The sequence below is a fragment of the Chelmon rostratus genome, chromosome 12 (genome assembly GCF_017976325.1).
Source record: "Chelmon rostratus isolate fCheRos1 chromosome 12, fCheRos1.pri, whole genome shotgun sequence".
NCBI classification, from domain to species: Eukaryota; Metazoa; Chordata; class Actinopteri; order Chaetodontiformes; family Chaetodontidae; genus Chelmon; species Chelmon rostratus.
The window spans coordinates 11,906,163-11,922,308 of record NC_055669.1 but is presented as its reverse complement, the minus strand read 5'-3'; the positions used below and the strand labels follow the sequence as shown (position 1 = coordinate 11,922,308).

Genomic DNA, 16,146 nt, shown 5'->3' with positions numbered 1-16,146 from the left:
AAGATAAACAAAGACAACGTTAATTATAGTTAAAGAAAATCAGGGAACAGATTATTTATTCATCACTACATGAGCTGTGATAGCAAGAATAATGTAAACATCCTTTTCTTTCTCCGCAGGAGGACGTAACACATTGCAGGTTCACACTGTCTCCCCCAGATCACACTCCCTCCCAGAGCGTGGTCCTTTACTTCACTTCAGTTCAGAATAAATCCAGCCGATTTAATCCAAAGCGATTCAAAAGAATTCATTTCAAATAACCTCAGATCAACTGAATTCAGTTCATTCATACCAATTTAAACAAAATAAATTCAGTTCAAATCTGTTCAAAGAAATTCAAATAAATGAAATGTGAATAAATTCATTGAGTTCAAGCCACTGAGAAAAAACTGAATTGAAAGTCAGTGTGAAGAGCGAAAGGCTCACCTGGAGACTTACCTTCAGGATCTGCAGCTCTCTTGCACCACCCACCCCCAAACTGATTTCTCCTCTCCATCAACAGCCTCATGTCCTTCACCCACTTCAGCTCAGGGCTGCACCATAAAGGCCGAGGCTCACCGGGTGCCTCAGGTGCTCTGTGGAGGGGCTCGCTCTCTAAGGCTCAGCAGGTGCCTCAGGTTGGTTAGAGGAGCTCGTCCTCGACAGCTTTCTTATGGTGATCTTTGTAGGATCATCTGATGGCACACAAGTCCAGCGCACCTCCTCTGAGTCTGAGGTCGGGGAGGTAGGGGGAGAGCTTTGGGGGGAAAAGCGAGAGGAAGAGCAAGGGGAGACACTACGGGAAATTCATGAGGAGGAGCTGGAAGAAGAGCAAGAGGAGAAGTGAGAAGAAGAGCAACAACAAGGCTTTATAAAGTGTTCTAATCTCACATCTTCCATGAAAAAAAATGACAGGAGATCTGCCTGCACCAGCCAGTCAGGCTGCAATTCACATCCATGTCCGACCAGACTCAGATAATATACATACTGTATGTGAGTGAAGACTTTTACATTTAACAAAATGTATTAAGTGTATTTTTTGATGAAATGGAAGTTATCACCATATTGACATGTATGATTCCAGTGAATAATTTCCAGGACGAAAAATATGTGCTTGTCTTCACTTAGAGACTGTTTTTCCAGCGGAGTACAAAGGACTGATAGAGAGCTTCATTGCATGGTGCAACAACAATCACCTGAAGATCAATATCAGCAGAACCAATGAGCCTGTGGTGGACTACAATGCTTCACATATGGATGTTGTTGCAAAGAACCTACAAATTGTAAAATGAGGATGCTTAATCCAGCAGCACAGAAGATCTACAATCGTCACAGTTTCAAAGTGGAGACCAAGATAAGTGTCCCCAATTCAGTATCTTACCAAATGTGAAATATGATCACAGTCTTCCCTCCTCCAGTTATGGTGTTGAATTATGGCCAAAAAAGTGTTTTTGCAGAACATTATGATGTCACAGTGAAGTTGACCTTTGACCTTTTAGACAGAAAATGTCATCACTTCATCATTTTATCCTATGAGACATTTGAGTAAAATTTTGTTGTAATTAGCGTTTGTATTTTTAAGTTATGGCCAGAAAACATGTTTTGTAACCACCAAAATCAAACCAGTTTATTTTCAACATTTGTGCTGCTGATGTTTCCCCTTTCAAAGAAATCAGTGAGTGAAAGCAGAAATCTGTGTTTCTCTGACTGTTGGAAGGTTTGTTTATGTTTAAATCTTATCTAAATGATTCACCTGAAAACAAAACATACAGCCTCCATGAAACCCTCAGGTCCGTTCTAAAGACACGTCTGTTTTAACACCGGCACCTCACCTGGAGAGGTTTCATCCAATCAAGAGAAGGCCAGAGATCAAGCTGACATTTACCTGTGAAGAATTAAAAAATGGTGACTACGTGATAAAGTGCCCTCTGGTGTGCCCTTCAATGGGAAAGACATAATGCAGCGGCACATGGTAGAAAATGAGTTGCCCTCTCCGTGCCTCTAAATGCTTAACAGCTCCCTGTGTGAGTTTTCATCACAGAGGTGCTGTGGTTGTACTTTAAAATCATGTGACAAAACATCTTTAATCTCAACCAGGGTTTGGAAGCATTTCATCACAAACGCATCACGACTTTCTTCGCTGATGCTCCACCTGCATGCACACACACACACACACACACACACACACACACACACACACACACACACACACACACACACAGTCCACCACTGGCTTTTTTCTTCTCCCCACAGATTATGTTTCCCCATAATAATAAGATCAGGTAAGGTCTAAAGCATCTTACTGTTGACATTTTAGTTGTCTTTGTTTATATAACTCTCATTTATGTTGAGTGAGCTTCTTCCATATATAAGATATAAATGGAGGTGAAACATTAAAAAAAGAACATTTTTTTCCAATAGTTTTTATTAAAATGAGGCTACTCTGCCACTTCTTGTACTTCCACTCTTGATACACTTGACTTTTGACAACTACCACAGATGCACTACAGAGGAGACATAAATACAGTCATTAACAGAAAGCAGCAATATCCTCTTATACTTTGTATATAATCTTTATCAGAGGTGACTTAAGGCATGTTATAGTTTTTTTTCTTTTATTTTTTAATATGTGACCAGCAAACTTGTGCTGGTATTTCTGTGTGTGATGTGGTTCTTGTGTATTGCTGCAAATCAGCTGCAATGACTTCAATTGACACTAGATGTCCTCATAACACCACCGTGCACTCAAGTGCTCCGCACTTCAAGCATGAGATCCCTGCTGTGTCTACTATATCATAACCCATTTTCAGCCTCACACAGTTGTGCTTCAATACAGCCATTCACTACACTACTCTGTATAGGTAACAAACACAGCAGATAAAGAAGGTCTTCATCAAGATTAAGTCCTCTTCCCAAAGACCACACGGGGCCCTTTCCTGCTCGCCTGAGGTTCTGCAGAGATGATCCAGATGGCGGGAGATTTCATGAAGTCCCTGTCAACAATCTTGTTCTCTTCAGCCCTGGCCATCGCCTCCAGTTCAGGGGAGGTTTCTGGGCACCAGTCTGCCATGAACTTATCCTTGGCCTCACAGTAGTTCACCACCACCTCCTCAGGCTGCTCCCCAAAGAGCCAGTCTGGAAAACAGAAAGAGAGGCAACAGGGAAAAGAGAGAAAACCAATGTGAGCAGTGATATGTTAAAACAGAAACAAGCACCTCTAGAATCCTTTGGCTTAAGGAGAGCCTGCAGTCCTGTCACAAACCTGCAATATCATGGATGAGGTCTTTAATGAGGTGGCCGATGATGGCATAGAGAACACCCAGCAGGATGAGGATGGCCATGAGCAGGTAGAGGACATAGGTTGGCAGGTGGACAGCATCCCGAGAGGGAGGAATATAGCTCTCAAAGAACACTGTCCCGTCTTCTTCCTTGTAGCGAACATTTAAGCCCTCCACCGGCACATCCATCGCTGTCTGGGAGGCTTTGAAGCTGCTGTCAGCCAGGGAATCCACTTAATACCTCACTGTCATCGCTGGCTCCAGTGAAGCCAGCGCAAAGGTTTCAGATCTTTTTATGCAAACCACAAAAAGAAATACTGTATTCACCCACTTTAAAAATCTGTGTCTACGGTATCTCTACAGAAATAATCAAACGTAACATGAATACAATTTTTTACACACAGCAAGGAAGTGGGCAGCGATCCACCAACTCACTGGGTGTCTTTACACTCCTGGATAAACACGACACCAAGCGGTTAGACTTCAATTAAGACTACAACTATATCTCTCACACGGATGAATTTTTCATTTTGTCTCCCCCCATGCAAACTGCCTGCTTGTGGAGCTACGCAGATGGAAACTAGATTAGCTGCAGCAGCTTGAGGTACTCTAGGTCATAGGAACGATGCTGTGAGGACAGTTTCCTAATGAGTATTTACCTGATGCCTGTAGAAAAGCATATCTATCTGTCTATCTATCTATCTAACTACCTACCTGTTCTTCCTCTGCTTCCATCATTAGTGAACAGTGTTTAATATGGCTAATGTACAGTAATCCTCGGCCTTCACAAATAAGGTCACTGCCCCTGACACAATCAGGTATTAGAGGAAGGTAAGATGGATTAAGGAACACAGACGAGACATAACAGCACTCTTGTATGACACAGTTGTTTACTGGAGAGAAGCTTAGTCCAACATCAGAACAGGATGTTCCTCAGCGACACATTTGAGCATCATGTGTGGCATCGTGTGGGTTATGGCGGTTTGGTCAGTGTGGAAGATGCACAGAAACGGCAACTCGTGTAATTTTGCAGTGTTTTCATGGAAGGAAGGAAGAAGGAAAAATTTGGATGTCAGATATTAAAATAAGTTTTTCAGTTTTTCAGAGCTCACATCAACACCTTCGAAGTTTGCATTGTGCAGAATTTACATGACGGCAAACAACAATATAGTGCAATTTATTTTGAATGACTGACAACATGAACCAGGTTCGCATACATGTTTAATGAGTAATCAAAGTAAGCATTAATGAGTACAAACTATGAGTGTCTTTTATACAAAACAGAGATGCCTTAGCTCCTACATCATCGCTACAGCAAAGAGACAACACTGATCACTGCACTGACATGAGGTATGTGACAAAACTCAAAGGGAAGTGACATAAGGGGTCACGGGGCAGGCGAAGGTCACGCCATGAGTAGATTTCCTTTTTTCTCCAGGGTACGATGAAGCGACGGCGCTTCTCAGAGGAGCAGGGGAGGATGGATGGCGGCAGGCCGCGTCTCCCCAGTGGGAACCAGGCAGCAGGCCGTCCTTTTCCTTCTCCACCCTCAGCTTGTCTTTCTCCATCATCTTACTGGAAACGCTCAGTTCCTCTATTTCCGCTCTCCCCTCCTCTGAATCATCCTCCATTGGTTTGGGGCCAAGAATCCAGTCTGTAAGGAGAGGAAAAAAACAAGGTGAGAATGAAATGAAATAAACATGACTGTCTGTGGCTGCGTGTTTTAAAGGCACACTGCACCAATTTTACACATGAAGTTCAGTTTATAAGTCATGAGGAGGAAGTCATCATACAATAGGGAGCCCACATTATTAGCAAGGCATGACGTTTGAAAGAAGTGGCCATTTACCAGGCAAGGACGTCAAATTAAAGGTGCCATTGAGTTACACACTGGGAAATGTAGGATCCAGTGTTTCTGGGTCTAAAAGTCAGGACACCTTGTGGAAGTGCAATAGAAAACCGTCAGAGTGCTCCTTTAAAATATAATTTCAGCAGCCGTCATTTATTCAAATTGTACTGTTTTTGGCGTTCACCTTAACGGCATAACAAGGGAACTGTTGGGCAGGTCGTCACGCAACATGGTCATCCAAAGAGGGAAAAAGGGGAAAGACAAAACACTGATGCAGCCTTGGCCCAAAAGCCCAGCGGGAAAAAAGGACTGAAAGACATCGCAAACATGGACACCACAGTGGAGGGAGTGACGGGCGGAGAGGTCACCAGCCAGATGGGTACCTGCCAGGTCATGCATCAGATCTTTAATCAGATGTCCCACTATGGCGTAAGTGGCCACTATGACCAACACCACCCCGACTAGGACATAAACTACATTGCGCGGCAGAGTTATGGCATCTCTTGCTGGTGGTATGTAGTCCACGAAATAGGCCTCCTCCTCCTTCCTCCTGGACAGCTGAAGGAGCTGTCGGTGCTCAAACACCAGCTGTGTAAGGTTCAAGAGCAGAGCTTCTCCTGAGGCGTTCAGGGACACAGATGGTTGTTGGCTCATGGTCAGTTTTGACGGGTGGATACTGTCTTTCATAGGATAGCGTGTTAAAAGAATGTGATGAAGCTTTGGGGCTGTTTCTTTGGTAGATCGCAGACTTATTGTCTCGTTGCAGCTCCGAGCTCCTTCATGGCACTGTGAAATCTTTGAAAGTAAGACGAGGAAGAAGAGGGACCGAGGGTTAGAAGGTTCGAACATTTTTAGAGATTGTGAAGCTGGGAGGAAGGTCAGGTTTGATGGTGGATGGGCATGACAAGATGGTTCAAAAATGAGTACACGTTCTCTTATGAGTGACAGCGCTCTGTCACACAGTAGCACTTCAAAAATGTAGTTCACCAGACAAGAAAAATGTGCTGCCATACGTGTGGCAATTCTCCTAATCTTTTGTCTAGACTTAAATCCCAGCATTCCTCCTCCTTCTAGTCTTTTGTAGAGGGGTCCTTGGTCAAAGCATCCAGGGAGCGAGGAGTGTGAGCCGGAGGAGAGGTGAATATAGGACAGACTTAATAGGATTGAGTCTGTCACAGAGCAATATCAGCTTTCCATCTGCAGGGATTAGCGATATGAGTGAAGAGAGGTGGACAGTAATACACCAAAGAGGCTTATGGTCCTTCAAGACCATGCTGCATATACAGTCTGAATATATATATATATGAATGATATATATATATTAGAGTAAAACCACTTTCTCTCAGGCTTAAACTGGTGTTGCTTTATGGATATTCCATGCTTTAAATTTATTTTAAGCACAGCGGGTCCACTTCTATTCTATAAACGTCCTGTCACATAAATGTCACTATATTTTCATTAATGATTTGCTTTAATAGAGCGGATGGTGATATTTCAAAATGTAATCTGAGATTTGTGAGCAGTAAATATCCCCATGGGTGGGAAAACTGCACATCATCAAATGTGAAACTGATGAAGAACGTATCAACTCCCTTTCTAATATAAATGATGAGAAAAGGACAGTATGCTGATGAAATGAGGAAGTTTGAAGATGTTTTAGGGCATGAAGATGACTCCTTACCTTGTAATCAAAACTGGAAACGGCTCCTCAGATTTTTTCTTTGACTTGGGCTTCCAAATGGTTGTGTCATACACAGACGGCTCTGGAAACAACACAAACACATGGCAGAAAGTTAAGGTCATGCAAACAAAAGGCTTTCCTGTAGTGGCTGCTCTATCACGACAAAAAAACAAACAAATCCCACCATCAATGATTTTTCTCTACAGGTGGGCGGGTAAACAGTGATCCAAAATTAAGTTCTTATCCTCCCAGGTCTTCTCGGTGGAGCATCAGGTCGCTGAATGTTTCTAAGCTTTAGATTCATTTTCATTTGTCTTGGAAACTTTGAGAAACTGAGAAATGAGAAACTGCCATTCTATGATGGTGATGGCAACATTTGCAAAAAGAATGAACCAAGAGACCGGATGCAGCCCGCAGTAGAAGACATGTGTCATGTTGTGGAGGAGCCGAAAGACGAGAGATATGTAAAAACAGAAGGATGGTGAACTTGAATGAAAATCAAGTCTTCCAGCTGAAAAAAAAGACAAAATGGACGGAGTGAAAGTGTAGTGTGAGGTCTCTGAGTGTCTCTGAGCGAGGCTGTCAGGAGAGTAAGGCTTTCTGTGTCAGCATCAACCTGTTCTTTAGTAATCCTTGGCAGGATTTGACTGACACGCGCCAGTGTCACCAGCAACACCTTTTGACTGAGTCAGCAGACGGCAAAACAGAAGATGGAGCTCATTTCCATCACCTGAAGCGCCTGTTGACACTGAAGCCTGGTGCAGTTTGAACAGCTGATTTCACACTGAAAGCCACAAACACTAGTGGAAGACAAATCACAGATAATTCATTGTGTGCTGCTGCCCAGACATTACCTGTAAGAATGACTCCTTTCACAGGATCCATTCAGTTCAATAAAAAAGTTAACAAAAGAGGGCTTCCAAGTCTTCTCCGGGTGAAACAGAAAGCAGATCAGTAGCAACGTCTCCACAGAAAGCACTACAAGCTGAACTGTGCTTGCAGACTAGTTTTAAGCAAAATAAAAACAGTAACACCCAGTCATTCGGTCAGTCCATGCTGACTGCGAGCAGCCTGTGGCTCCCTCAGGCTGGAGTGACCACCTTCTTGGGTTTGTCTTCTGGCTCCATCAGCCACTTGAAGTAGGCATCGCTCAGGAGGAAGGTCCAATAAACGACGGTCAGGGAGGTGTTTACGGTCACAATGCCGATGATTAAAGGGTGCAGCATGGTGGCAGACTGGAACTGACTCTTTAAGGAATCTGTGTCACCTCAAAAAACCGTGTGTCTGCTGTGTGGGCGAAGGGTTGTCTGCAGGTCTAATTGGATCGCCTCTCTGTCTGCTTCCCCTCTGTCCATGGACTCCCCACCCCTCTCCACTCTCTCTTTCCACTGGCCACTAAGTTTCTGTGGCAACAGCAGCATTAATCCTCTTCAGCCGCTTTGTTGCAGAAGATAAAGTTGCATTAGATGTAGGCCTGCTTTATAAATGCTGCTCATCCATAAGATGCTGTTGCGTAATGCACACGCTCAGTCTTTACAATATGCAGAAAAAAGGTTTGAAACAGTCTTTCGTAAAGAAACTGTTCAAGAAATATAACAATGATGACCGTCTCCTGACTGGAAAAAACAAACAAACACACCAAAAAAAAAAACCATAATCTTTGTTCTGAACTTTATGATCTCTCTCAGATATAATCCAGAATCTAATCAAGACCGGAGACATCAGACAGAGGAGTCCTTAATCTTACACCGAACAGGACAGATGGCTCCTTAATGGAACCCCAGGGGCCACAGGAGCCAGACAGCACCTCAACATGTACAGCATGACCGGGTTTTTGTCTCTGTGCCAGAATAGACTCATCTCATGTTCCTGGAATCCAAAAAAAAAAACTGGGTGAAACTAAAAAGCAAAAGCACAAAATGAAATTCAGAGTCTTGACAACACGTGAGAGGAAGACACTATGTGAGTGTTCATCCAGCAGGTGGCAGTCTGTGCAAACACACACTGAATGGTGATAGACCACATGTTGGATTATTTTTAAATGATCTACTGGTAGCATGTGGAATCACCTAACAGAGTTCATTTGTGCTCATTCGAGGCCATTAATACCAAGTTGCTTGTTTTCACTAACACAGATGCGTATTTTACGCATTAGGCACGATTCAGCAGTTCTTTAAATTGGCATCGCTCTCCCTTTAAATTTCCCCTCATTAGACTCCCGAGCTGAACTTTGAGACCTACTAGATAGCAGACACACTGCAGCAGCACAGAGCTGCTTTATCACCGATCAAAAGGCAACGGGTGACACTCCTTTTAATCATCTCCTTCGCTCGGCGGCGGCAGTGGAGAAGACGCTGGCTTCTAACATGCATCTCCTGGCAGCCAGGCGCGTTTAGCAGGGAGTGTTTCTGCGTGGACGTTTCATCTTTAAAAGAGGTCAAACGAGAAGTTGTCAACCATGAGGCCTCCGGTGGAAGTCTGCGTGTTTCTCGTCTCTCTCTTGGCTCCTGGAGTTTTGTACACCATGAACAACATCCCTGCGCTTCAGGAGTAAGTGTGTGCACGCACTGTTTGATGATTTCACCCTCATCTCGGCCTGCTGTAGGGGGGCATCGACAGTAAAGCCGCTAATAATACAGGCTTATGAAGCGGCCCGCAGCCCCAAGGAACAGGAGGTTTAGAGGGGGCCTCGTTCAAGCCTGCACAGAAAACAAGATTCTCTGAAGCCCTGAATATACAATTAAGTACATTCAAGGAAATATCTATAAGATGGTCTTTTAAAACTAAATAAGTGATCTGAAGAATTGATCTTGAGTTGTGTAAGACTTTTATGATTGAAATATATCACCCAAATTTATCCCTGCTGGTCCCAGATCAGTGCTATTGATCCATGGAGCTGCACTTTACGAAGTAACGATTTCACTTTAATTTCTCCACTTCATGATCATCATCATGCAGCTTGGTTGGTGTACAAAACGTGGCCAGTTATATCTTCAAATCTGAGCTTTTTAATTGAACTAAAAACCCTGTAGAGGTCTTGAAAAGCAGGAGAGGAGTTTGGGTCTGTTTGAGTCCAATGAGAGAGTGTGAGGACAACTTTTCTAAAAGGAAGGTGGAGGAACTTGGACTGAGAGGAATGAAAAGCTTCCCTTGCTTGTATACAACCTAAAAATTGTAACTCATAACCACCTTTTTTTTCAGATGAAAGTATGAACGTGAAGAAGATTGTTAGAATTAGGACTGTGACTGATAATTATTTTCTTCAACAGTTAATCTGCTGATTATTTTTCTCGATGAATCAAGTAATCTTTTGATTGATAAACTGTCGCAGAATGAAGGAAATATCCATCAGAATTGTCTAAAACACAACATGTCTTCCAATATCTTGTTTTGTCTGGACAGCAGTCGAAAACTCAAGAATATTTGTTTCTTGTCACAGAAGACACATAAAAACAGCAAATCATCACCACTGAGAAGCTGGAACTAACAGATGTTCTGCATCTTTGCCAGAAAACAAATGACTGACAATTAATCGATTGTCGAAATAGTTGCTCCGGCTCAAGACGAAATACTTGAAGGGTTTTAGACTTGCACAGATAACTTGACCCCCATGCTACTCCTCAGACCTCTTCCTATCCTGGGAATGGGAATGGTCGTCCTGGGATTTGTTCTCCTCCTCCTCCTCCTTGCTGTGCGAAACAAGACGAACGTGGACCCCTTATTCTATGGTACAACACACACTTTAACGTCTATCAGTCAAATGAAGGCGAAGTGTTGATTTTATTCATTGTGCCTCCTTGTGTCTGTCCAGTATTTGCAGAGTTTTCCTTCACCTGCATGGTGGGCCTGACTAATGCCTTAGAGCAGGACGGCTTCGTCTCTGGTTTCATGGGCTTCTATATTAAGATGGTAAGAGGAACAACACTGAGCTGAACCCTTCTCCTCTCTCTCTCTCTCTAAGGCTTCATAATGATCACGTTTAAATTCATCATGTGATGCCCGTGTCTCTTCAGGGTGAGCCTCATCTGAGTACCGCCTATGCCGTGATGATGTCTTACTGGGAAGGCGTCGTTCACTTCATCCTCTTTCTCACTATCATCCACCGCATGTTCGGAGGGTAAGCTGTGGCATCGCAACCTGTCCTCCATGTGTTCAGTGAGTCCTCTCAATGAAATTTTCTGTCCACACAGGAAGTGCTATCGTAGCCTGGCGCTGCTGTGGGCGGGCTCCTCAATCGCCCATCAGATAGTCCTCATCCCAGGGGTGGTCATTGGTGAGCGCTGCCCACATGAACGCTCTGATTCATCACATCAGCGGAGTTGTTTCTGGCTGTTTTCTGTTGATGACGGTTGTGTTTGTGCAGGTAAATATGGGTCTAACATTCGGCCAGCCTTTTGGAGGAACATCCCCTTCTTTCTGTTGCCGTTCTGGGCGGCCAGCCTGCTCTTCAGCAGACCCAGACAGATGCCAATCATCACAGCAGACAAGGTCAGTTTCAGCAGTTAAGACAGTTATAATCTGTGTATCTGTTGTGGTGTACAGCACCTTTCCCTTTTAGATTGTTTTATTTGAACTGTCAGAAGACAGCAGAGGCGAAACTGAAATCTTTACAAAGAAAAAACTCTAAAAAACGAAAAAAGATTAAAGAAAAGTACGAAAAACAGCATTTTGTGAAGCAGGCATTTGGTTTCCTTGTTTCCTCACTCTGGTAATAATCCTGCGACCTCTCACTAATATCGTGACCACTTGTGGGGTCCATACCCCCAGGTTGTGAACCTCTGCCATAGAGGAAAAGCTCATTTGTGCTAATGTACTTGTATGATGACATCACAGCCTGAATGATGATGGATTTTTGAGGCTGATGATGATGATATCCTGCATCTGAGAATAATAATAATAATCCATTAACCACATAAATTGGCCTATTAATATTTTTTGTATATAAACATATTTTACAAAGGTCCCTCAGATTAGGATTTCTGCAGCAGTAAACTGAGCTGGACATTAAAGTATCAGAAACAGTAACAACAAATACAATCACAAATAAAACAAACACATTTTAAACATGAATCATCAAATATGCATTAAAAAATGCAGACGTTTATTTTTATTGCTTTTGCAAGTCTGCCAACATGTACGCTGACATCAGGTTTAAAGGTCCACATGAACTGAAGTGATTAAATGCAAATTACAGTTAACTTCTATTGTTTCTGTGTTGACTAGATTTCAGTGGAGCAGAAGAAGAGTCTGCTGGCTCGCCCTGTTGACCTGCTTCTGTCACTCCTGCTGCTCGCAGCGATGGCCTTCTCCGTGTTCAGAGGCTTTGTGAGTAAAACAACGTGGAAGCTTTTGTGTCTGTCCAGCATGATTGCAGAGACATGAGGTCACATGTGCAGCGTGTGTGCTATAACTCCTCCTGCTGTGCTCCAGGTGGTGCTGGACTGTCCTCTGGACACCTGTTTCACCTACATCTACCAGTACGAGCCCTACCTCAAAGACCCGGTTGGCTTTCCCAGGGTTATGGTCAGTGTGGAGAACGATGCACGCTGGATTAAATCATATATACTGTATATTCTTCATCAAAATGATAACTCATCTTCTGTGCACCATCACTGCAGATACTGGTGTATTTGTTCTATGCTCTGCCCCTGCTGACTCTCTTCATCTATGGTCTGAAAACACCTGGATGCAGCTGGATGTTGGACTGGACCATCTTCTTTGCAGGGGCCGTGGCTCAGGTATCTGTGGTTATTTTGGCTTTGGTTATTGATATTCCTTGAAAAATCAAAATAGTGCATAAGGTTGACTTCCTCCTGCTGTTCTCTCAGACTCAGTGGTGCCATATCGGAGCATCTCTGCACTCCCGCACTCCCTTCACGTACCGAGTCCCAGCAGACAAGTGGTGGCCTGTTATCAGCCTCAATGTGCTGCTCGCCGCTGCGCCGATTCTGCTGGCCCTGCGCTGCCACGCCAACCCTGCTTATTTTATGAAACCTGTTCCCAAGGGACAGACCAACAACAAGAAAAAGAAAAACTAGACCACACACACACACACACCATCCATGGACTGTCGAGGAATACTTCACGCTGTGACAAGGCTAATGCTTTCTGGGGACTCTCGTTGGCACACAAACTGCATTAAACACACAATTTTTCAACCCAGAGGAAATCTGAAAACGCAGCTCTCTGAGTCAACTGTTGAAAAGCAGCACTCCCTGCATGAACTATTGGACCCTGATAAGAAGGCTGTTGATCGAGGTGAGGACTGTGATCAGCTTACACAGCTTTCAAGTGACTCATGCAGATACCCAGTCAGCGTCTTCCCAAGCCAAGGCAATTAACTTGGAGCGCACATGTCGCCAACGCCCTACTGGAGAGTGACAGTGACATCATTATATATCTTTCTGTGCAGAGATCCCCACCAAATCTCTGCAGCTTCAAGTTTAATTTCACTGATCTGAAGTTGGCGGAGTCAGTGAAAAGCTCCACAGCTTTCATTGTTTGAGACTGTGAATGTGAAAAGTGTTCATAGGATTCATGAACGCTTGAAAGCCTCAGAGTTGCTGATAAAGGAGATAATAGCAGATGTTACTCAAGCAGAGAATATGAGGAAGGAAAAAGTCCACCTGGTGTCTTACGTTGTGAAACATATTTGCATGTTGTTGCCACTTTTCAGATTTTCTGAACTGATTTATCACTTGATCTGTGTAATAATAATCACAGTTTTCTAAAGCGCAGGCTGACATCTTCAGATTCTGTGTTTTGCCCGATCCAACCGAAGACATTCAGTTTGCAGTCATATAAAACAGAGAAAACGCTCCCACTGGAGAGAGGCTGAAGCCAGAGACTGTTTGGTACATTTGGTTGAGAAATGGCTTAAACGATTAATCGATTATCATCAACTCATCATTTAATCAATGTACCACTCCGGCTCTAGTTGCGACTGCAGCTCAGTGTGGTTTTTCCATGTTTCATGTTCCACTTTATTTTGTACAATAAAAAAACAAATGAGCACTGAACTGGGCCGACCAGATGTAACAGTGTTTGATTAAACTACATTTCCATCAACAACTCTTTCTTGCATCAGTCATTTCCAAGTATGAAAGTATCTGAGTGCATCGCTCATGTCTGAGTGCGAATCTATCCACAGAAGGAGCAGTTTGCTGCTTTAACAGGACTGTCTCCTCAGATGTCAATATTGTCTCCGGCCGGTGATGTCACTGCGCCCTACATGGGGTGATACACTGGCCCAGTTAACTCCACTGTCAAACTGATAAGAGGTGAACCCTGGCTTTAGGTGAGCTGTCGCACACAGCAGCTGCATAAACGATCACATGACTCTGCAGTCAATGACCCAGACTGTTTCTGTCTTGACTGTAATTATCACACGGGGAATCAAAATTGTGGTCACAGGGTAATACTAAACATTAAGGATGCAGAGAGCATGTCTTCGGTATGTTTTTCTTCATTTTTATGATCGAACTTTGGTTGCAGATTAAAATCAAACTATAATTCACCTCAAAAAGACTGAATTGTTTTTTGACACTTTGGGCTCCGCTGGTTTATTAACTTGTCTGGCAGACACAATCTTTTATGTCCCGCTCACCTGGTGGGCCATCCTTCTCTCTCTTAATATATTCTGCTCACAGACACACCAGAGACGAGAAAATTGCCTTGTGAACCAAACCGGATAAAACTACTGTTCACTGTGTAGAGTGCAAAATAAAGTGAGCAGCAAAGCTCAGAGAAGTAAAGCTAAAATAAAAGGTGCTGATTGACTTTTGTCTGCCGGCGTACCAAAGTGACGCGATAGAAACCATCTCACTGACCATATTCTACAGCCATGCTAGCAGCTGCATGTCAGGCTGTCAAAATAGCATTTAGAACTGTGTTCTTTGAGCTAAATGCTAACATCAACATGCTCACAGTGCCAATGCTGATGTTTAACAGGTATAATGTCCATCATCTTAGTTTAGCACGGTACGCTAACATTTGCTAATTTCATGACAATCCGTCAATTAGTTGTCCCGACATTTCAGTCAAACCTGCAAGCATGAACCTTGAGGTGGTACTAGAGGAGAAGTCAGGTGATCACCATCAAGTCGGTAAAACTCATCCTCTGGGCACCATGAATGTCTCTTTTAAAACATCATGGCAATCCATCCAGTAGTTGCAGGGATATTTCAGGTGGGCCGACCAAGAGACATTGCTATCGCCGCTAGCATGGCTAGTAAAAGAGTAGACAGTGAAGCTGAAGACCAGTAGCTTATTGGCTTGACTTAAAAACGGACAAGTTGTTGTTCATTTTCTCACTTTATTAAGAATGGAATACAACAGCAGGACAAAAAGTCATAAGAACACCAAAAAAGTGGATGACCGATCAAATATCAAAGGGACCAAAGGACAAAAAAATCATGACATTCTAGCCATCATGTAAATACAGCCGTGCAAAGATTGAAAGAGTTTAGCAATTCAGATACAATCAAGTGGTTATCTTGAGAAAGTATTGTATAATCCCATCCACGCGATCTATGTCAATGGGACAAATTCATTAGCTGAGAGTGCTTATGGGGATGGGGGCAGATCTACAGTAATTGATTGGACAAGGTCCAGCTATTGATCAAGGATCAGCCAATAACAAACACCACAATATTTACAATACAGAGATTAGAGGCAATCAAATGATTAGTTTTGTCTATTATTATGTCGGATTTATGTACTGGTATAGAAAAAAGATGTTACATCGGCTCTCTGAAGTATAAGTAAAAAATGAAAGCATATTCACTAGCAAATGATTCATAATAAATAGTAACAGAACACCAAAACATAGCATATATTAGAAAAAAGCATGTCAGTAGAATAAAACAGACCAGCTATTCAGGTGCTCTATGGAGAAAGTAACAGCTACAGTACACATACAAAAAGCTGAGGGTTAACAGGAACTGAATGCTATCTTGCATCAATTACATCTGTGCTTTGTAAACAGAATACTAGGGTGAGAGTCATTTTTCATGTAGAACAAGCGAACCTTTACAAAAACAAAGTGACTCAGCACTCTTCTAAGTTTCTCTCTGACATGCACACGCTCACACACGCTCACACACTGCTGTCAGCCCGACGGGCCGAGAGAGGGTTTGAGTTCATAGACAGGAGGGTTAACTGTACCGAGATGTTAGGGAGGGAGGGCGTTAACAACAGTTAGTGTTAGTGTTCGCATGGACCTCAGTTAAAGGAAGCGGGGCAAGAACAAAAAGAAGCGTCAAAAAACACAAAAACTCAGGGGAGAGATAAACTGTATGTTAGAGGAAGAAAACCTAATTCACCAGGAGGAATAAAGCTGAAGAGAGCATGGTTAGAAG

The 16,146-nt window shown here is 43.1% G+C and overlaps 2 protein-coding genes and 1 long non-coding RNA gene across 3 annotated transcripts; 1 reads left to right on the top strand and 2 right to left on the bottom strand.

Annotated features, from left to right (window-relative positions):
* Positions 1–2,449: 2,449 nt before the first annotated feature.
* LOC121615528 lies at positions 2,450–3,936 on the bottom strand. The gene is made up of 2 exons (XM_041949906.1): positions 3,242–3,936; positions 2,450–3,114 (listed from the first exon to the last, which is right to left on the bottom strand). Exons 1-2 carry the CDS (start codon positions 3,444–3,446, stop codon positions 2,879–2,881), a joined length of 441 nt encoding a protein of 146 aa, XP_041805840.1. The 5' UTR covers positions 3,447–3,936; the 3' UTR covers positions 2,450–2,878.
* Positions 3,937–4,461: 525 nt separating this feature from the next.
* On the bottom strand, positions 4,462–8,151 carry LOC121615384. The gene is made up of 3 exons (XR_006007261.1): positions 7,642–8,151; positions 6,788–6,869; positions 4,462–4,911 (listed from the first exon to the last, which is right to left on the bottom strand). It is a non-coding gene; the product is annotated as an uncharacterized LOC121615384 (long non-coding RNA).
* A 1,094-nt stretch (positions 8,152–9,245) lies between these two features.
* On the top strand, positions 9,246–12,825 carry zgc:85843 (uncharacterized protein LOC405880 homolog). The gene is made up of 10 exons (XM_041949880.1): positions 9,246–9,337; positions 10,412–10,515; positions 10,599–10,696; positions 10,801–10,904; positions 10,978–11,060; positions 11,151–11,275; positions 12,011–12,112; positions 12,218–12,310; positions 12,406–12,525; positions 12,616–12,825. Exons 1-10 carry the CDS (start codon positions 9,246–9,248, stop codon positions 12,823–12,825), a joined length of 1,131 nt encoding a protein of 376 aa, XP_041805814.1.
* Positions 12,826–16,146: the final 3,321 nt, after the last annotated feature.

What these genes read in the sequence shown, in the direction of transcription:
- LOC121615528 (XM_041949906.1), bottom strand. Translation starts at nt 3,446, where the DNA reads ATGGATGTGCCGGTGGAGGGCTTAAATGTTCGCTACAAGGAAGAAGAC. An exon ending in CCTCATCCATGATATTGCAG is followed by an intron (nt 3,115 to 3,241) that starts GTTTGTGACAGG and finishes TCTGTTTTCCAG; the next exon opens with ACTGGCTCTTTGGGGAGCAG.
- zgc:85843 (XM_041949880.1), top strand. Translation starts at nt 9,246, where the DNA reads ATGAGGCCTCCGGTGGAAGTCTGCGTGTTTCTCGTCTCTCTCTTGGCT. An exon ending in TCTCCGTGTTCAGAGGCTTT is followed by an intron (nt 12,113 to 12,217) that starts GTGAGTAAAACA and finishes GCTGTGCTCCAG; the next exon opens with GTGGTGCTGGACTGTCCTCT. An exon ending in TTGCAGGGGCCGTGGCTCAG is followed by an intron (nt 12,526 to 12,615) that starts GTATCTGTGGTT and finishes CTGTTCTCTCAG; the next exon opens with ACTCAGTGGTGCCATATCGG.